We start from the raw sequence: 21,725 nt of genomic DNA on the forward strand, positions 1-21,725 counted from the left end.
AAAGCTGTGTCAAACGAAATATCAGATTGTGGTGGACAGAAGTGGCCAGTACATGAAGAATTGAGTGCCTACCAGAAGCATAAATTATCAACGCATTCCAAAGAGATAGGTGGCATAACAGATCAAGATGTCAACAACATAGTACCTACCGCACCAGTATCTTCATCTCAAGAAAAATCTGACTACGAGAAATCCTTTGAATATAAGGAAGGAGGAGAAAGCTTGGAAGTCATGTATCCACATTCATCAGGGAAGCCCCTTGCCATACTTAATCAGAATTTCAAAACAATGGCTGATGAAGCAATTGTTCCTGTTGAGAGAAAGTATGTGGAGCCAAACAATATAACTGACACAGGAGATGTAAAAACATACACTGTCGAAGAGGTGACAGAGAACATTACTATGCAAGAGAAAAGTAAGAAAATATTTTCTGAGCAGTACAGAGATCTCAAAATCCTCAGTCCCCAAAAGAATGAAGTCCAATCAGACACATTAAAAAAGTCACTTGGAGAATTGTCCTTGGATCGATATTTTATTTCATTGAGCAGCGATTCAGACCAGACTCATGACGAGCAGCAGAAAGGAGAAGAAATGCATGTTTTGAACCAGAAGTCTTATTTGGATGAACCCATTGCTAGGGATTACATTTCTCAGACTAGCAAATCTTTAAATTCAGCCACAGAGGATACTGTAAAACATCCATTGCGCACTGTTCTTGAATATAAGAAGATGAGTGTCAATGACAGTGCAGAGCCAAACAGAGGATTCTCTTTAGCAGAATACCTTCTCAGTACTGGGCAGCTGGAAAGGCCCCGCACTGAACACATTGATACTAAAGAATCGGTACCAAGCATAGAGGTTGAGGATGTAACCTTCAGCACTGTCTATGACTTCTATAATCAGCAGCCACAGCTGTCTCGTCCACTGTCTCCTGAATCGGAAATATCAGTTGAAGTCGGCAGCACTGCTAGTGATGTAGAAGTTGAACTTGAGGGTTTCTATACACCCCCTTCATCCGTGGATAAGTTTGAGTCTCCATTGTCTTTTGAGTCATACCACACCCCTATCAATTCACCAGAATGGTGTTTGTCACCTTTGCTTCCAAATGTGATTACTGATAACCAGGTGGTGCCATCAGAAGCAGAAACATACATCGCAGGACATGATTTGCATGGGACAACATCCAAAGGCGAGGGCCAGCATGCATCATTTGGTGCTCCATTAGAAAGATGGAGCCCATCAGAAACATGCAGTGATGACGTGCTTCCCAATCCAGGCCCAGCAAGTGAACAAAAACAAAACATGCCCCCAGCATTTACTAAACCTTTGCCAAGAAAGCGGATCTATGAACATAGTACACTAGTTTTTATGGCAGAGGTTATAGGTTTGCCAGCTCCTGACTTAAGATGGTATAGGAACAAAGCGTTAATTGAAAAAGACCACAGGGCTAAAATGGGTAGAGAAGGTGACATGTGCATTTTGGAAATCCATAATGTGGAAAGAATAGATGGAGGAGAATACATGTGCCATGCGATAAATTTAGTAGGGGAAGCAAAAAGCATTACTCAGGTGGACATTTTACCCCAGGATGGGAGATCCGTGGCATTGCCTCCTCCTGTGACTCATCAACATGTAATAGAGTTTGACATGGAGCAAACAACATCAAGATCTCCTTCCCCTCAGGAAATTCTTTTAGAAGTAGAGTTAGATGAAAGTGAAGTTAAAGAATTTGAGAAACAAGTCAAAATAGTCACTATTCCTGAATTTACTGCGGACAATAAAAGTATGATAATTTCTCTTGACGTCCTTCCTCTCTGGCTGGGTGAACAAAACCTACAGTACGCCGCAAAAGAAAGTGACAATGTGAAAATTGAAATGGAAGTGACTGAAATGCCACCTCGGTTTCTGATGCCTATCTGTGACCTTCAAGTTCAAGAACACAGAGAAGCAAATTTCAGATGTTCTGTGGTGGGTCTCCCCTCACCAACCCTAACCTGGTACAAGGAACATCAATATATTGTTGCCAAACCTGGAAAGTATGTCTTGGGCAGTCAGAAAGAAAATTATAGCCTTGCTATTGAAAACATATGTGCCTCAGACAGCGGCACATATGTGTGTGAAGCTAAGAATAGCTTTGGAGAAGTTGCATGCAGAGGATCGCTTACTGTCATTAAGCAATAGGCCTTAGATGCAAAGGTTAGCAGATTAGCAAATCAGATGTGGGAGTTTCATCTACTGGTTGACACTTCAGGTGTAGATCCAATCAGACAGAAAAACACTTGAATGTAGTGATTTATCTGTGAACTCTCAGAACGTTGTTAAAACACGATCTGTGACATCCTTGATGTAGAAAGGGAAAACGTGTAAATATCACTTTTAAAATTTCTGTTTCACTAGAAGAAATATAGTGTAAAGTACAAATGTTCCTGCAGCTGATGCTTTGAAGTTTAGCTTTTTGAATCTTCAAAGAGGTTTCTGGAACCTCAATAGCATTAGAATGTTCAGCATATTGTGGGAGTTTTGCATAAATTCTCTGTTCCCAAGCTTCTGCTGGCTAAATGATAGCAAACGTATGCAGGGCACTGGTAAGACAACTGAAGAAAAGCCGCAAGGATACTTTAAGTCAAATATGACACAAATGTGACAAAATTACAAAAGCGATAATAAATGCGTGCCACAAATGCCGTAGAAAGAGTGGGCATGTGCAAACATCAGAGAAAGTTAATTTGGGCTTTTATGAATGATTTATAATTGAAACTGTGGCATTATTGCCTAGATCTGTAATTATGTAGGCAGTTGGTGGAATTTGTCCATGTTCTTTTTTTATGGTTGTCTCTAACAATTCAATCACGGCTATGTAAACAAAATATATAAATATGTCCTTAAGTTGACTTGCAAAACATATTTTCTCGGCATAATTATGAGTGTGAATATAGGTTGTGCTAAACAACATAAGTAAGCACATATGCCAGCCAGAATCACTCCAGATACCAACAATTAACTCAGGTCTAAAATGGCGCTCTAACGTCCTAGCTATTATGTAAAAGCGTATGGTTAACATAGACCATATTTATCTATAAATGAACATGACCTGTCTCCCTTATAATTCAATAAAGTGCACCTAGTATAATTGTGTAAATAAACACAATTTCACAAGAGCAACAACAACTCCTGAGCAGACTGGGAAACCAGACAGGTACATTCATTATAGATAAGCTCTTCATTAGCCGAGTCACTTAAAGAAATATGCATATGCCTCACTCATTAATACATATTATTTAAATATAATAACTACATTTTGAAATCAAATGATAAAGAATGAGGTCTCACCACCAATTCCACCAATGTTTATGATAATTTAATGCTGACTTAGAACTGTATTATAATTTATTAGCCCTAAAAAGAGTGCCATACAAACATGTTAATTCTAAAGAAAGAACATGCCTTCTATTACCAACAGAGTAATATTAACGAGTTATTTATAGTCATGTATGGTATAGGATATAGTACCATTACACTAAATGCATCATTGTATTTCCATATAACAATGATGTGCAGTGCCTCCCAAACATTTAGGTGGTCACGCTGTAACATTATAAAAAACAATACACCATTTTATTTAAAGCTCTCATATTTTTAAAACTTTTTTCTGATTTTGTTCCATTGGACAACTTCTGTCCCCAAAGTGAGAAACTCGCAAACAGCTGCATGGTTTAACGTATGCAAAATGTCACTGAAAGGTGATGTTTCTTAAGCTTCTCTTCCATCAATTTGAAGAGCATTTCATTGTGCCAAAGTTTAAGTCATCATCTTCTCCTTCTCTGATGGATCCAGGCTTGTTATTGGGACATTGCTGTCCCACAGGGCCTCGGAAGTTCTTACCCACTTCATCTTTTTTTGCGGCTTTGCACCGTAAAGCAAAATCATTTACATCACTCCTCTTTAAAGAACAAATCCAAAAAGTTAGAGCCATGCACACACCATTAGAGAATTGGGAGAATTATTGCTCCCTGATTTATAATATTATGTTAAACTCTTGGGCCAAAGGATTACCAAGTGTGGGCCAATCCTGTGAGGGCAGTTTCACTTTTCCCGGCCCACTTGGTGTCGGCCCTTTAATATAGCACTCTGAAGAAAAACAGCATTACAAATGGCCATATGTTGATTTTGTGTACAATACATATATAAAAAGCCAAAATTGACGTTTTCGATCACTCTTCAGATAACCTGATTTTACTTTTGTTGAGAGGTTTTTGCAATGCCTATTTTAGAATAGATTGTTTAGCTCTGATCTACGAGGGAGGGTGTGACAGGCCACGTGTATGGGCTCCAACTATGCAACTAAGTCCCAAAAATGTACCCCTGTCTATTTTGTCAGAGCAGGAAATACTGTAAAGGTCATGATAGGATGCCTGTAACACTTTCTTTATTTTCATGTGTTTATTGTAACTAATTATTTGTGAAAACATTAATATCTGTTAGCATGTTGTAGGCAATGTGTAGGATAAATATTGTTTCTAGATAAATGATAAAGTCGCAGATGTACCATTTTTAAGTTGATTGTGAAGGAACTCCTTTGGTGCCTATTTGTTATGCAAGTGATTCATTGATTGGTTTAGTAATAGTGGTTTGAAGACATACCTAGGATGGGTGAGAACTGGCAGGCGAGTGAAAGGACAGTGCTGTCACTGCCAATCACTCCTTTCCTCGGGGGCTGGACAGGGCAGCTGCCTCTTGCCCGGGTGGACTATGTTAAATGTGATTAATCTACTATGTGATGCACACATCTATGCCTACTGAGCACGTCATAATGAACTGAAACAGAGGTAATATTTGTTGAGCAGAAGATGGGAAAGGCAGCAGAAACAAATGTGATGTGAAGCTAAGAAATATGAATGGAGTGACAGATGGTGACGATATGGAGGGTTGTGAGGAAGTTAGGAGAGTCGAGTAAAAATGAGTTTGTCCAGGAGAGTTAGTTAGACATGAGTATATTTTAAAAAGAGGCAGATAGCTCGCATCCTCCTGCATGCATTGTACAATGAAAACACAATTACCGAATGCGGGCTGGACTGGTGGGCAACATCAATGCCGAGGTGAAAGAAGGCATACAGTAGTATACTTGCAGGTGCTATGTCACCCCCAAGAACCTCTGGATCGCCCATTCCAGTTGGTATTCAAAGCAGGCCCTCAAAGTAGACTTTGTGCACAATGGGTGACTGAATCCAGTTCTCTTATGCTGAAGAAAAATTGGTTTAAATTTGAAATCATTGCATGCACATTTATATCATTTAATGTTGAATATCCCGCAAGCATCTCACTTAGTGCCCTCACGAGAACTAGAGTAGTAGAGTTGGTCATGGCTGTACATACTTTAGCTGTTGTTTTTGTCTTCTGTCTCTCCTACATTGGGCTGTCCTAATAATAGACAAAGTGGAGGTATGTTTTGTTATGAATTGTGTACTACTTCTTTGAAATATGATATTTGATTTTGGGTCACTTTCTTTATAAAGTGCTATGTTTTTGCCAAAGTACATCCCGTTGAGAATAAACTGAAATATGACGGTTGCCATTCTTATGCGTCTTAAGGTGCAGTTTAAAATATGCTTGCTTGGTACATAGGAAAACATATCATATTGTATTACTTTATCAAGTGAATTGTTATTGTATATGATCTGCTCCTCTGTTTTTGATTTTATGATGTATGTATAGAGGTTTCTAAATAAATAAAGATTTATTTAACTACATCTCAATATTCAAGGATTTTTCTTTTTGATATTCCACCAGTTGTCAGCCAACTGAAGAACAAACGCGTATTTATTTACTTTTTCGGTTTTGTTTAATGTTAGCTTCTCTCACCTGCAACAAAGAGCTAGACAATCATTTGAAATTAGCAAATTAGCACATGTGGTCTCAGAAACAAACCAAAAGCAGGGGCATTTCAACTGATTTTTAGTTTTGTTGTCAACTAGTACTTATTCTACATGGAAATTGCAAAACCTAAAAATGACTAGAATTCAGTAGGATATGTGACGTAAATTCTGGGTTTTCTAAGACAACCACAAATCTCTACTTAATGTGTTTCTTAGTCCCCCAAGAACTTCACTCTTTCTTGCATGTATGTTAGGCAAGGCATGTGGAAAGTTTTATAGAGTAGCCTCTAAATTCACCAAGTGGAAATGTCAAGGTTCATGGGCTACATGGGTACACTGTATCGCTTCTATAACGCAGTGGGCTGCAGCTCGAAATGCTGCTTTTACTGGGCTATGGTGAAACTAGGAAATTTGAAGTTCAGAACCAATCTGTAAAACCAATATTTCCTAGACCATGGACTGGAAATCGGTTTCAGTGATATGTTTAAAATGGGATTTTCTTGCGTTTTAAGTGGTAGAATTTTGTTAGTTTTCACCTGTTGGCTAATATGGCTGTAGATTTGGATTTTGCTGAGGACATCACATTTAGTGTTTTAATATCTACTACCAAAACTCCCGTCCATGTTATATCTCTTGGGGACAATTTTTATTGGCCTAAACGGGGAGTCAGTTGCACTTACGCTTAAAAATGGTTTGGCTTCCATAACTCAAAAAGCAATTGTCCTGGGTGCTTGGTAGCTAAGACCGTATGTCCAACTGGGTTTCCACTGTTTCCTGGTAAATAGGGAAAACCTATTGAGTAATACCCTCCCCCATCAGCAACATTGATGGAAAAGGGTGACATAACACAACCCTGCTGTGGATACAGGGCTGCTGCCAACTACTGAGCCTGACCAATTGATGATACTGGATCAGGAGTGCAGCTGATGCAGGAGGGACCCACGTTAACTTACACCGGCCCAGATAGGGGTATTAAATGACACAGATGGGCCAAACGGAGTGGGAATTGTACTAAAAGACTTCACCTTTCAAAAACAGCTATCTTTGGAGCAGTGCGTTTTTTTGGCAGTGTTTAGATCTTGCTAAAAGGGAGACTCACTCTTCTGTTATGTTATGTTATGTTATGTTATGTTATGTTATGTTATGCAAAACTTGAAACTTATAAACTCATAAAGTGCACTATCACCCCACGGGTATCCTGTCGCTGAGTTACGTTATTCTTTTAATTAATATTTGCTGCCCGCTTTTTAACCTTAGACTGCTATAGTTTATTCTCTTTTACAAGAGGACAGTATAGTATTCTAAGGGTAGCCTGAGAGTAGCCTGACAAGTACATTTTGATTGCCCACATGTTTGTTATGGTAAGTTATGTAGATTTATGGATTGGGGAAATAGGAGCCTGGACAATATGTCACATGGCATTCCCAGAACTAGGCCTGGCACAGCTTTACAGACACACTCTGCTTCATGCAATTAAAAGTTACCCAGGCTGGAATGGTTATTAACTAAGCAGACCTGGTTTCTACTGGTGAAAAACCGCACAATTTTCTCAATTGCGTTTACCACTGCCATTTACCAAATGCTCTGAGCAGTTCGTAAATGGGAGCAGTGGAACCAGGGTGCGACCAGGGTGTGTCTGAGTAGTGGCATGTTGCAGTGGGGTGAATTAGCGGCAGGGGTGAAAAGCTCCTGCCTCACCCCAACCCCCACCTATCCTCCCCAGACATCAGTCCAGCCAGGTTGTACTAGGTGTGCAGTCAAACTTGGCAAAACCAGACCCAGTGTTTTAGCACCCAGGATTACTGGTATAATCACACCCACTAATCTCAGGTGCAGAAAAACCATCCCACTTGTAATGGCCTGAAATCTTATTTCTCTTCCCGCCTCAGGGATACTGTTTAGGCCACTTGTAATCAGAGCCATAGAGCATGAGAGATACAGCAGCCCAAGAACTGACACAGAGGATCTGTGTTCTGACATTTCAGAAGATAGCTTCAAATTATGGCCATTTGGTACAAGGAAAACATAAACTGTGCTTTTAACTAATGTTTTAAAATCCAGACACCTTTCACGAAAACATATACATATTTGAAATTCCTACAGTTTTTTAGAACGATATTTTTCGATGATCTGTAATTTGTCAATATTTCATCCCAAACGCTGCAATTTACAAGAAATGTTCTACTTCATATTTTTGTATTGTATTGGTTGTTTTTGAAAAATTGATATGTAGACAAGGTAAAACTGTAACACTTTCTTTCCCATACAGACACACCTGCTAGCTTTGCTATATCTGGAGAGGAAGACAGAGCTGACCTCCTCAACAGCGGATCTCAGTTACCCCACACAGATAAAATACTCGAACTCATGCCTGAATCTCCAGTTTACCCAGACAGACTTGCCATAACGAATCAAAATGGCAAAGTCCCCTTTTTCATTAGACAGGCTTCCTCTATAGAAGTTAATGTTGGTGACATGGCTCGAATGTCCGTGGTCGTCACTGGTGCCCCAAAACCCAAAATTGTCTGGCTATATAATGGAGAGAGATTGATACCATCAGCAGATTATAAATTTGTGTTTGATGTGGATACGTATAGTTTCATTATCCCTTATGCAAAGCTAGGAGATGAGGGTGAGTACAGTTGCATTGCCACCAACAAATACGGAGAGACGGCCTGCAGCGCTTATCTGAAGGTGAATCCAGACCATGCAGAAAGGTTGTCAGCTGAGAAACATGCTGAGTACAAGTCCAGAGTGGGCCCACCTCAGTTTGTGTCAGAGATTACATCTACCAAGTGTGTAGAGGGTCAGGCAGCCACATTCCAATATAAGGTGTTGGGAGAGCCAGCCCCAGAAGTTCACTGGTATAAGGGAGACTCCCTGCTAAGCAATGATGAATTTAGCACCATCTTCCATGGTGCAGATGGTGCAGGATCCCTGATATTAAAAAAATGTCACACTGAAGATAGTGGGTTGTATAGTTGCAAGGCACAGAACACCACAGGAGAGGCAACTTGCACTGCAGAATTGCTTTTGTTGAAAGACACCACTGGGATGCTTATTCAACAAGAACAACGACTGTATCAGAAACATGTTTCAAAATCATACAAGAAATCTGTCCATAAGGAGGCCACGGAATCTCGTATATATGCTGTGAAGCTCCCGGGAGATGTTGCAGCCGATCTGCAGGATGGGCATCAGATGTTATACACAATTGGCACAGAGGGCAAGTATTCACTTCAAAAAGAGGAGGTTTACCAATTAGAGGACCGGTTCTACTTGTCAGAATCAACAAGTATAGAGAGCACACTTGCAGATGAAATTGTTCAAGGTGAATCTCAAAGAATGGAAAGAGTGCCCGTTTCTGCCAAGATCGAAGAGTCTTTACTTCCGAAAACCGAACAAGCACTCCCTCTGGCTTTTACTAGTCCAGAGGTCCAAGAAGACCATGGCCTGACAGAGCATCATCTTGAACCAATTGCAAGCCCGCCCATTCAAGAGCTGTCTGCTTTGACGTTGCATGTCACGCCTGATCTGCGCCTACCCATTGTGGTGGAGCACAGACAAGATGTTAAAGAACATCACTTTGAGAATGAAGCCTCAGAAACCATCCAACTCAAAGTTTCCAGAGAGGATAAATCCACACTGGCACCAGTAATTGCTGAAGAAAAGCATACCAGTGATAGTACTGTACCACTTACCGATGTTGATGTAAAAACTGGGACTTCAGCATGTGAACAGAAGCATATGCTCTGCACTTATAAAGTTGAAAGGTTTGAGGAGCTGCCGAAGGAGACACCACTGGTGGCAGACATGCCGAAGGAAGATAAGTGTTCTTTATTCCAGGAAGAAAATGCATTGGTCCAATCTGTTCAGGTAGTAGAGCAACTCAAGTTAACGGAGACTCACGGAGAAGTCATACCTGTTTGTGACTTACCTGTTAAAGTGAACATATGTGCACAAGAACCACAAGAATGGCATGTGCCTGTATATGATTCTCAGACAATGGCACATAAGGAAGAGGCATTGCCCGTTATCAAATCTGGCAAGGTACTTGAGGTGCTAACCCCAAATACGCTTACGAATTCCATTTCTGTTACAGAAGATAATATGCAGCTCACAGGAGAGCAGGCCATGGCATTTCTCAGTTCAGATGGACTAGTTACTGCAAATGTACAAATAGAAACAAAACAGCCTTTGCATTTGCAGGTTTTCAATGGTCAAAGTGCATTTTCCAGCGAAGGGCCTTTCAGTTTTGACGTTCCTGTTGAGAACAAAGCATACATCAGCAAAAGTACAACTTTACTCCACCCCTTGACCATAGCAGTGCACAACCTTATCTCACATGAGAGCAATGATTGGATGATCCCGCTAGATAGTGAGGTCAACATCTCACCCACCTCAGAACACCCTTCAATTCTCATTCTTCCAACCAAAAGTTCTGAAGACATTTTGGCCAAGGAAGATATAATGATTTTTGAAAAACCTCCATCTCAAATGTCGTTGTATAAATCAGAGCAAATACGTTCTTGGGCCCTGAATACAGAAGAGAAGATCAAAGTGTCTTCTGAACAATTTGAGGTTCTTCAAACAAAGATAGACAGCGTTGTGCCCGAACAATCACACGAGGCTCCGCTGCGAAAATTCATTAGCACAATAATGGAAGAAATACCCTTAGCCAAAGAAAAACTTATGCAGGCAGCCGCGGGAGCTGAGAGAGCAGCTCTGACAAAGGAAGACCCTCTAAGTGATTTGCTTGTGGCAACTGTCATTGAAAGCCGGCCTTTCAACCAAGGACATGTTGACTTTTTCATAAGCAGAGACGCTCTTGCCTGTGAAACCACATACGAAGAGAGAATCCCTTCCCAAGCGCTCCTCACTGGGAACTGCGGGATGCCCATAGAAAGCACAGTTCTTCTAGAAGCAGCTGAGCATGACTTTGCTTCCCGGATACAGGAAGGACAGTCAGTAAGACTTCCCGTAATGATGGAGGAAAAGCAGATAATCAAAGAGGCACATTCAGTTGACTCAACAAGTTTGCCATCAGAAAACGTGACATTAACAGAACAGAACAGAAATATTTTAATGGTAAATGAGGTAGAGGAAATAGATGTTTTAGCAAAGGAGGAAAATGTCTTGTATCAGCATCCCAGACCGTTTAGTATGGATGTGCAATCGCAAGCCAGACGTCCACAGCGATCTGCGGTGATAAGTGAACAATGTATGTTGCCTGGAGAACATCTAGGTGATGCAGACAGAGTTAAAGAGAAGAAGGTTAAACTTACCAAAGAGCCTTCATATTCAATCTTCACTCACCTCACTACAACAGGGAGTTCAGCAGCCCAAGAAATGGCGTTAGCAGTGCAGGAGCTGTACCCCCAGACAGCAGATCTGAAGAATGAATTCAGGGCTGCTTTGCACGCCATCATTTACAAAGAGCAGCAGATGTTATTAGCAGAACAATTAAAACTGGGATTCATTTTTAGGCCCGAAAAAGTGTACACTTCACGTTCTCCTGTCCAAGCATTGAATGCTAATAGTGTGTTAGAAATGCCATTAGTGCTAGAAGGAGTTAGATCGACTACAGCTATTCCATCACCCCAACAGGCTGAAATAACCAAAGAATCTCAAGTTTATTTTGATGAGCTATCTCCTAAGGTAGAGTTAAGCATTCCAGCAGAGAGACCACCAGTTAAAGATGTGGGGGGTACCGCGCTCAGTGTTGATGCTAAATGGACATGCCTCCCATGTGAGGGACCACTGCAAATTCTGAGAAAGGGAGATCAACAGGAAGAAATATGTGAGGATGAATCTGCAGAGGAATTCTCCCTGAGTGGACCAAATATATTTAGAAAATTGCAGGATATTGCTATTGAGGAAGGTAGTTCCCTCAGCATGGAAACTAGAATCTCTAACGTACAGGAAGTGAAGTGGTACTTTGAGGGTAAACTGGTGCATTCAGACAAAGAGTTCAAGTGTTTACAACACAATGACATATTTACATTAGTGATCAACAAAGTAAAGATGGATGCTCATCAAGGAGAGTATACCTGTGAGGCACTTAACGAAGGTGGAAAAACTACAACTTCATCGAAACTCACAGTAGTAAAAAGAGGTTGGATTATGGGAAATATCACACTTTAGTCTCACTAATTTACTAATCATATCAACATGTCTGTATATCAACACAAAAACAACATCACATCACAGACTGGCCTTTGTCTAGATAGCGATCGTATCACCACAATCACGAAATGTTTGTGCCTTCCTCTTTAGAGTCTTGCTTCAGCCATTTTCACATACTCTCACGTTTTTCTGCACAGCTCGTTAATTGTGTAACACACCATAGGTTGCATTAAAACTCACCTTCCTTGTGATCGGTTGGATAGTCTGCAGTTCTTTAATCTGATTATGACAAATCCTCTTCGTTTGTCCATTGCTCATTTCATTTTTTAAACTTAGAAATGAGGCATGTTTGAGCACTTCCATCCCTAATTTGTTAATTATTTTGATAATGGTGTTTCTTGTCTGCACATTGTTTGTAAAACCTCATGAAACTCTTCATAACCTGATTTTTTTTACAGCACAAGAGATGAATTGCACATGTATGTTCATAATAATATGTATCGCCAGGGCCGTTTCTATACATAGGACTCATACGGGCTTGCCTATGGTGCCCCTTGCTAAGGGGCTCTATAGACATCACCAATGTGAGGTCCTGAAGTGTTTTGCAGCAGATCTGTGATGAATGAAAAAGGAGTTTAAAAAATGCAGTACGCCAACATATAGTGGGACGGCCTTGGGTACCACACCAGTCCCACCAATTGTTTGTTTTATCACTGCACAATAATTGTGTACTTGGTTTGCCTCTTCCCTTTCATGTTCTCAGCCACTGACCTGGATTGTTCAACAGTAATCACCTATCAAATTTCCAGTTGTTTGGCTGCTTGCATAGCCATATTGTTAAAACAATGCACACACGGACTCATTCTCAGTTTTTGTGTGTTTTTGTTTTTCCAGCTGTACCTGTGTTTCGGAAACGAATTGAATCATTGGAAGTCGCTGTTGGACATTCTGCAAAATTCACCTGTGAAGTTGAACCCGCTCCTAATGTTAAATTCCAGTGGTACAAGGCTGGCCGGGAAGTCTATGAGAGTGATAAGCATTCAGTGCAATCAACAAATTACCTCTCTACCCTGGAGGTCTTGAGACCTCAGGTCGTGGACTGCGGAGAATACACCTGCAAAGCGTCGAATCCCTACGGCAGCGTAAGCTGTACGGCCACCCTGTCTGTGTCTGGTGAGTACAGGTTCATAGGACGGCTTTGCAAGTGATCTCATGGCAATGTTTTTTACAGGCTTCTTTATACAAGAACTTTTACACATGGCACATCGTATGGAATATCTATTACAGAGTGAACATATTCTTAGGGATATGTCAATGTAAGTAACTATAGGTTTCTTTGGGTGTGGTACAATTTTCTTCTCATGCACAATGCTAGAAAAGTGTTGTATTAGACCTATCTTAGCACAAAAGTGCATTGCATCTTTTTTTGTGTCAGAAAATATGCGCTATATCTTACTCTTTCTTAGGGAGCATTTGATGTTGTTTCAAGCAGAATACCAGCAGACTTGCTCTGCTAAAACACTCTAGTAATGGTTTTCACAGACCATGTATTGCATGATCATGCATCAAGCATTTAATACTGGAGAGGATAATCAACATATTAGTCGTATTTAAACTCTTTAATCATTTGATTACAGGTCAACGTCAGACAAATCTGATTATGCTATCTTTAACCACTTTGACCTATGTTTTCATTACTCTTTCTAAGCCAATGAAAAAAAATGATCTTGTTTACTTATTTTCTTCTATTTAAAATGCTGTGAATCCCATTGATTTCATTTACACTGAATATTGCAATTTGTTTTCTTTTCACAGAAGCTTTTCCACCATATTTTATAACTAGACCCGAGTCGATTACGTCTTTTGTGGGTAAGACTGCAAAATTCCAGGGTACAGTGTCAGGGACTCCAGTTATTGATGCTGTTTGGCAGAAAGATGGGTTTGCAATACCATCTTCCCGGAACTGTAAAATCTCAGCTGCCAACAATAAGCACATACTGGAGATCCCTAATCTTACCACTGCTGATAAGGGGGTTTACTCTTGTAAGGCATCCAACAAGTTTGGAACAGATATCTGCCAAGCTGAGCTTACTGTGGTTGATAAGCCATACTTCATCAAGGAGCTGGTCAACCTGAACTCGACTGTCACCAAAACCATCCGCCTGGAGTGCCAAGTGGATGAGGACAGAAAGGTCACCGTTGCATGGAGCAAAGATAGACAGAAACTGATGCATGGCAAAGATTGCAAGATTTATTTTGAAGACAAAGTGGCCTCTCTTGAAATTCCTGTGGCCAAACTTAAAGATTCTGGAAATTACGTGTGCACTGCTTCCAATGATGCTGGAAGCAGCTCCAGCTCTGCTTCTGTGACCATCAGAGGTAAGGCAACACTACAAATACAGACACACACAGTCACATACCCACACAGAATGTATTCTCTAAAACACTACCAACTTTATTTAGTTTCCCAACGTTTGATCATAGGCTTGATAATGACCTCTTAAGAAATATCACTCAATTGTATACTTTTTTAAAGAACCAAAGTAAGATTTAGACCAATCTGCAACATCTGTTCATGTTTTTATGCTGTCTTTTCTGGAGACTCCATTCCTTCCACGTTGTGGTTTGCATCTTCTTCCATTCAAAATGTTGACGGTATATGTTATCCTTTACAAATTCTACGGTTTTGTCTCTTGTTATATGTAATTTCTGTGTGGTTTGGTGCAACTTCATTTTATACTGAGGATGAGTGTGAATCTAGATTCCTTCTGTGTGTTGACATTTGCAGACATCCTTCTGTGCATATGAGTCTTACTTTAATTTTTTGTTTTAAAATCTTTCTATAGAACCCCCCTCCTTTTTGAAGAAGGTGGATCCATCTTTTCTGTTGAGACAGGGGCAGTCAGCTAGCCTGCAGTGCAAGGTGAAAGGCTCGCCCCCTATTCATGTCACTTGGTTCAAGAACAACGCTGAAATTAGACAGAGTGATGTGCGCCAAATAACATTTATCAACTCTGAGGCGGTGCTAGATATTGTTGACATGAAGGTTGATGATAGTGGCCACTACTCCTGTGAAGCAACTAATGATGCTGGCAGTGACAGCTGCACCACTGAAATAGTTGTCAAAGGTTTGTTTGCTTTAACTTGCTCTTTAGTTCTTTTATCTGGGATAGAAATAAATGGATAACAGAGATTAACCATGTCTTGACACTTTAATGCTTTTATAGAACCACCTTCTTTCACCAAAATGCTTGAGCCAGCAGAACTGGTGAGAGGATCCAATGCTACTCTTCAGTGTGAGATTGCCGGAACTGGACCCTTTGAAATTAACTGGTTCAAAGACAAGAAGCAGATACGAAGCAGTAAAAAATACAGACTTACGTCGCCCAAGGGTCTCGCTTGCATAGAAATCTCTTCATTCAATAGTGCAGATGTCGGAGAATATGAATGTGTCGTAGCCAATGAAGTCGGAAAGTGTGGCTGCAGTGCAACATACAGGCTAAAAGGTTAGTATTCAAGAGAAACTCTTTCTTTCTGCGGATTTTGAAGACCAGCACATTCTTCCTGGAAGGACAGTCTTCTTCTTTATCCAGCTTCTCATCATTCTTCAATGGCTTTATCTTTCACTTTCTTACAAATTGTTAGGTTGCTATTAATTTGCCCTTTGGATAGGGTGGTTTGAGAAAAAGTAACCTGTAAATCATCTTTCAAGTTTTTATTTAAGCTAGTCGAGACTAAACGTTGTTACGCTTGTGGATTAGTGAACAACGAGCCATCTCACCATACGAAGTTGTACTTTCTAGACTTTGCATTAATGTACTTAAATCCATTAATGCCAGTATTAACCTTGCAAGCATCCGAAAAGAAAGTAACACTTTGGTGTCTTTTATTTGTGTGATGGCTTATGCCACTTAGGTATTTGGTTATGAATTTATTTGGTAAACATCTCAAGGATGATGATGTTCAGGGTATACACTAAATGGTAGATAGATATGTGGCAGTGGATGATGATCAAAAACAGAATGACACGTTATGCCTTCTGTGAAGGTGAACTTTATTGATATGGTGCAGGTGTGCTATAGACGATCAAGGTAGTTCCACTGAGTTTGGTGGGCCATCCCTACAGAGTACTGAGTGGTGAATGAACTCAGATAGGTGGGGAGGGAATTCCAGTGAAGGGATGGTAGGAAAGGCTAAGATTTGACATATAATATTTCACACAGGGTGTGGAGCTTGTACGGTAGCCTATAGTATGTCAATGGAGAACTGAACAAAGCTGTAGAGGTAAATATATTGATTGGGCTTGAGTATGTAACTGGAGGGGCACATGGTAGTGCGCTCTTAATAAGAGACACCTTCTTTTATCAAGCTGATAGAAAGTGTAATATCATCCTTGGAAATACAGTGATTTTTCAGGGAGTTGTGAAAGAGCCCTTGCCAATTTCTATTACGCTGATGAAATGAAAATGATTCTTAAGGAGATAGGCCGTGTAGCACCATGGACGTATGTGGAGACATGAGTTAGGCACTTGTAGAGACACCTTTTCTACACACTAAACTAGCCTTTAAGATGTGTGAATGGCAGGTGGTGATGGACATGCAAAGAAAAGATTGGTGGAATAGTAGTGAAAGGATGAAGTCTACTTCATCTCTAGATGATTGGTTCAGTTTACGAGTTTGCTGGGCACAGGGACACTACTCTTATTCTTTAGATAGCGGAATGTGAGGTGGTGTGGTATCAATTGCAAATGTTAATCACTTGGTGGTATGGGCTAATGGCATTATGAAGAAGTAAAGACGTCTTTTGTTTTCATAATGGATCCCTGGCTATGGCCAGATTGATGATTGAGAATGGGGATAGGGATTTAAGATGAGACATTTATTGTTCTCGGATGCAGTAGATAGGGAGAAATATGTATTAGGTGAGGTTACGCGTTGCATGCCCATCTGAAGGGTGGAAATAGGGTGCATTAGTATGGTTAATTGTGTAATGAAGCGGAACAAGTAGACAGTCTTTGAGTCATCAGCAAGGAAGCACACGGTGAATGGAGTGATACTGATAGAAAATTAGGGTTGTTCCAGGACTGAGCAATGGAGAATGTTCTTTGGTGCTGTATGTGGTGGAGAACTGAAGAATATCAGGAGACTGATTTGGAATGGTCAGCAAAGGAGAAAGAAAGCTAAGGTAGCAGTGTCATTTGAGCCCAAACTGTGCAAAGATGAAAATATTATGTTGGGCCCGACTGTACTAAAGACAATTGAGAAGTTTGAAAGGAAGACAACTGAGGAGAGATGGCTGTTAGTAGATGTGATTATAATGAAGTTCAAAATAGAGATGCAAACTCTGAGGAGTGCATTTTACAAGAGCGAAAGTGTAGGGGGATTGCAAGGGTTATTGGATGGAGATTTGCATGCCAGTAAATTAAAGATAACCCTGTGAGCTTTATGAAGAATTGAAGGATCAGTTGGTGAAGGTGTCACTAGATGTGTCTCTTCTTCTTGTAATGCGATAAAAGGTAGTTTGGAAGCAGGGAGGGAAGAAAACAGAGAAGATTCACCAGCTGAGGAGGTGTAATAAATCAAGACTGAGTGAGACCTTAATTGTTTTGATTTTAGGGGAAAAATACTTTTGTGGCACAAGAAGAGATTGGCGAGTGACTGATGAGGTTGGAATGCATGCCGCAAGATAGGAATGTGTCTGAGAAGACCCTTTAGAAAACTGAGAGAGGAGCAAGCAGCGTGGCTGAGAAGGGCTCCTTGTGGTGCTTTGAGTTTGGCTGGAAAGGATTAACAACATAATTCAAGTGAGAGGGAATCGCCAACTTGGTGCTGTGCATTTTACTCACAATGTGTTGCCAGCCTCCCTTTCATTCTTTTGTATTTCTCCCTTAATCAGAGCCACCTTCTTTTATCAAGAAGATAGAAAATGTAACAGCGTTCCTCGGAAATGCCGTGACTTTTCAGGCAGTTGTGAGAGGGTCCGAGCCCATTTCTGTCACTTGGATGAAAGGGAAAGAGATTCTTAAGGAAATGGACAAGGTCAAAATTACTTTTGAAAATAGCATTTCATCTTTGACTATTGCTGATGTTCAGCCCAGTTCTGCGGGCAAGTACACATGTCTTGCAGAAAATGAGGCTGGAAGTCAGACATGTTTCGGCGAGCTGTCAGTAAAAGGTTGGTGTTATAACCCTTATACTCTTCAGGTGATTCATTTAGCCGTAAGGGAACTTGGTGACAGGCATTCCTAATGATAATTGTTGCATTCTGTTATAGAGCCAGCCAGAATAGTCGACAAAACGGAACTGACCCAGGTGACTGCGGGTGACCCTGCCACTTTGGAGTGCACTGTTGCAGGCACACCAGAACTGAAAACAAGGTGGTTAAGACATGGGAAGGAGTTGATGTCCAACAAAAAGTACAGAATCAGCTTTAAGAACAATACTGCATGCCTGAAATTTTATTCTTCCGAACTGCAAGACAGTGGGGAATACACCTTTGAAGTTTCTAATGATGCCGGCAGTATGAAATGCCAGATTACTTTTACCGTGCTAGGTCGGTATATGCTCTTCAAATCATAGATTTCTTCTTTATTTTTGAATGAAACCTTACTTTAATGTACTTTTTCCACTTCTAATTCTATCCTCAACAGATCGCACGATTCCCCCAACTTTCACCAAACCCTTGAGAAGTCTTGACAGCATAGTCAGTGCAACTTGTCGACTGGAATGTAAACTCTCTGGCTCCTTGCCAATGAGCGCTTCCTGGTTTAAGGACGGGAAGGAGATCACAGGGGAAAAGTACAGAATAGCATTTGGGGAAGGCTCTGCTTCTCTTGATATCAGCAGAGTAGACATGAGTGATGCTGGGATATACACTTGCAGAGCAACAAACTCTGCAGGAAGTAAAGAAAGCAGCGGAACTCTAACAGTGAAAGGTTTGACACCTTGTTTGCGCTGTTTAACATTACAGATGTATATTAGTGATCAAATTTACAGTGTGTTCACCCACTGAATACCTACATGTTTCTTCTTCATGAAATGTAGAACCTCCAAGCTTCACGTCTAAACCGGATCCACAAGAGGTCTTGCCTGGATCCACAGTGCGCTTGAAGGCTGCCTTCCAAGGAACTGCACCGTTCTCCATACAGTGGTTCAAGGGTGAGGAAGAACTGACAACTGGTGGAACCTGCTACATCACAAAAGAAGCCCTGGGAACAACCCTGGAAATATATGCGGTGAAACAGTCCAACTCTGGCAGCTATGCCTGCAAAGTCAGCAACGTGGCTGGCGCTGTTGCATGCACCGCGAACTTGTTTGTAAAAGGTTTGCATTCTCTTTTTGCCTTTGGCCTCTTACACTCTTAGAAGCTCTTCAGCCCTTCATGGGCTGCCTCTTACTTTGTCTTAATAACTGTCTTCCTTCTCTAGAACCTGCAACCTTCACCGAGAAAATGGAGCCTTTGCAACTGCTAAAAACAGACGATTCTTTAGAGCTTAGATGCAAAGTTGTTGGCACGCCTGTAATCAAGATAAGCTGGTCGAAGGATGATAGGCCCATTAAAGAGAGTGCTAAACATAGAATATCTTTCCTGAACTCGGAGGCAGTGCTGCTAGTGAAGGATTGCAGTGTGGGAGACAGTGGTGAATACAGCTGTGAGGCACAGAACGAAGCCGGCACAGACTCCTGCAGTAGCATTGTCACAGTGAAAGGTTTGTGTGATGTGTGCCCTTTCTTTCTTAAAGTTCAATGTCTTGAAGAAGTTTAGTTGCATGTTAATTAAAGGAGCCCCTTCTTTTGCACCACAGAGCCACCTTCTTTTAGCAAGAAGTTCGACCCCGTTGAAGTCCTCAGAGACACAGAGGTTGTTTTGGAGAGCCAGCTCCTGGGGACGCCTCCCTTTGATATTTCGTGGTTTAAAGACAACAGACCTATTCGAAGCAGCCGAAAGTACAAAACAATCATGGAAGATGCTTTAGTGAAACTAAATATCATAAGGTTTGACTCCTCTGATATTGGGGAATATGAATGCAGGGCCTACAATGAGGTTGGAAGTTGCATGTGCAGTTCTGGAGTCACGTTAAAAGGTTAGCACGCTTAGATTTTCTTTCATATATTCGAGTAGTTTAATCAAACTATTTTGGCTAAAACTAATATCAATTGTATATTTATTTTTTGCTAGAACCTCCATCGTTCGTCAGGAAAATTGAGAATCTAGGCTCCCTGATAGGAGGAAGCGTGGCATTCCAGTGTATCGTGAAAGGTTCCCAACCAATCTCCGTAGTATGGTTGAAAGACAACGAGGAGGTCATGGAAGACGATAACATAAAAGCTGTTTTTCAGAACAATGTGGCCACACTCTCCATTAGCTCAGTTCAAGCTCAGAATGGTGGCAAGTTTTCCTGTCAGGCTAAAAATGACGCGGGAACACAGAGGTGCTCTGCCACGCTCTCAGTAAAAGGTTGGTTGGCACAGAATGCAGAGGGTATTATAGTTTTTTTTTCCACTTTGCCCAAAATTTGCAAACATCTTTAACACTATCTTCCCATTTTTACTACAGAGCCAGCCACTATCACCGAGAAGCCTGTGTCCATAGACGTCACAGAGGGTGACCCAGCTACCCTACAGTGTAGATTCTCAGGGTCTAAAGACATAACTGCGAAGTGGTTGAGGGGCGCAAAAGAAATAACATTCGGCCCAAAATATAAAATTAATACCACAGACCGGGCATCAGTCCTTAAGATACTCTCAACGGAAAAGAGGGATAGCGGAGATTACACATTCGAAGTGCAGAATGATGTTGGCAGAAGCAGCTGTAGCGCCACCATCAGTGTGCTAGGTCAGTATGCGCACCCACAGTAGCACAATCCTTGCGGTCTTCTGTATGCTTTTCTGAAGGTAACCTTACACACTACATTTCTTCCACCTAACTAGCCTATTTTCACTCTTGTGTTATTTAGATCTAATAATACCTCCCTCCTTCACAAAAAAGTTAAGGAAAATGGACAGCGTCAAGGGGTCCTTCGTCCACCTTGAGTGCATAGTATCCGGAACACACCCAATTACAGTAAAGTGGCAAAAGGATGGCCAGGAGATTGTCTCAAGCGAGAAGCACAAATACTCTTTCCATGAAAACATTGCGTTTTTGGAAATCAATCAACTGGAAGCCGCGGACAGCGGATCTTACACGTGCGCTGCAGCAAACAAAGCAGGGAGCAGTCAGTGCAGCGGATACTTGACAGTCAAAGGTTTGGAATTCTGTCCTTCTTCTCCTGCATATGTAAGTCTGCTCACTTGGGTTTCTTTAAGTCTAAAACCTATGTCCCTGTCTCTTTGCATATTGCAGAACCCCCATACTTTGTTGAAGAGCCACTGTCACAAGATGCCATACCCAGGGTTAGAGTTCACTTTAAAGCCCTAATGGGCGGAACCAGTCCTATGGTGATAAAGTGGTTTAAGGATAGCAAGGAGCTCCTATCGGGGGCATCTCGATCAGTTTGGAAGGATGAGTCTTCAAGTATCCTAGAGCTTCTTTCCACCAAGGTGGCGGATTCAGGAAGCTACACCTGCCAGGCCACCAATGACGTTGGCACAGTAATGTGCAAAGTGGCTCTCTTTGTAAAAGGTGGGCATATCATACCACTGTCATTCTTCAGCATTTTCTTAAGTTTTTTTCAGTTTATGTCCCAATAACCAATATTACCTTTTTCATATTTAGAACCCCCTCGA

General features: G+C 41.1%; 3 protein-coding genes across 3 annotated transcripts in view; all 3 read left to right on the forward strand.

Moving 5' to 3' along the window:
- Nucleotides 1-21,725, forward strand: part of TTN (titin) — a 379,890-nt gene that overhangs the window by 85,755 nt on the left and 272,410 nt on the right. The window contains exons 44-45 of the mRNA XM_078681496.1: nucleotides 12,894-13,172; nucleotides 13,815-14,378. Of these exons, the coding sequence (XP_078537622.1) occupies nucleotides 12,894-13,172; nucleotides 13,815-14,378 (843 nt within the window). The remainder of the gene's footprint in view (nucleotides 1-12,893; nucleotides 13,173-13,814; nucleotides 14,379-21,725) is intronic.
- Nucleotides 15,127-19,448, forward strand: LOC144823185 (titin-like). The gene is made up of 5 exons (XM_078681498.1): nucleotides 15,127-15,505; nucleotides 17,896-18,174; nucleotides 18,274-18,552; nucleotides 18,650-18,934; nucleotides 19,044-19,448. The coding sequence occupies exons 1-5, from the start codon at nucleotides 15,247-15,249 to the stop codon at nucleotides 19,361-19,363; spliced, it is 1,422 nt and encodes a 473-aa protein (XP_078537624.1). The 5' UTR covers nucleotides 15,127-15,246; the 3' UTR covers nucleotides 19,364-19,448.
- LOC144823184 (titin-like) lies at nucleotides 19,431-21,725 on the forward strand. The gene is made up of 6 exons (XM_078681497.1): nucleotides 19,431-19,708; nucleotides 19,805-20,083; nucleotides 20,179-20,457; nucleotides 20,557-20,835; nucleotides 20,957-21,244; nucleotides 21,343-21,725. Exons 1-6 carry the CDS (start codon nucleotides 19,450-19,452, stop codon nucleotides 21,687-21,689), a joined length of 1,731 nt encoding a protein of 576 aa, XP_078537623.1. The 5' UTR covers nucleotides 19,431-19,449; the 3' UTR covers nucleotides 21,690-21,725.

The sequence above is a fragment of the Lissotriton helveticus genome, chromosome 3_1 (genome assembly GCF_964261635.1).
Source record: "Lissotriton helveticus chromosome 3_1, aLisHel1.1, whole genome shotgun sequence".
NCBI classification, from domain to species: Eukaryota; Metazoa; Chordata; class Amphibia; order Caudata; family Salamandridae; genus Lissotriton; species Lissotriton helveticus.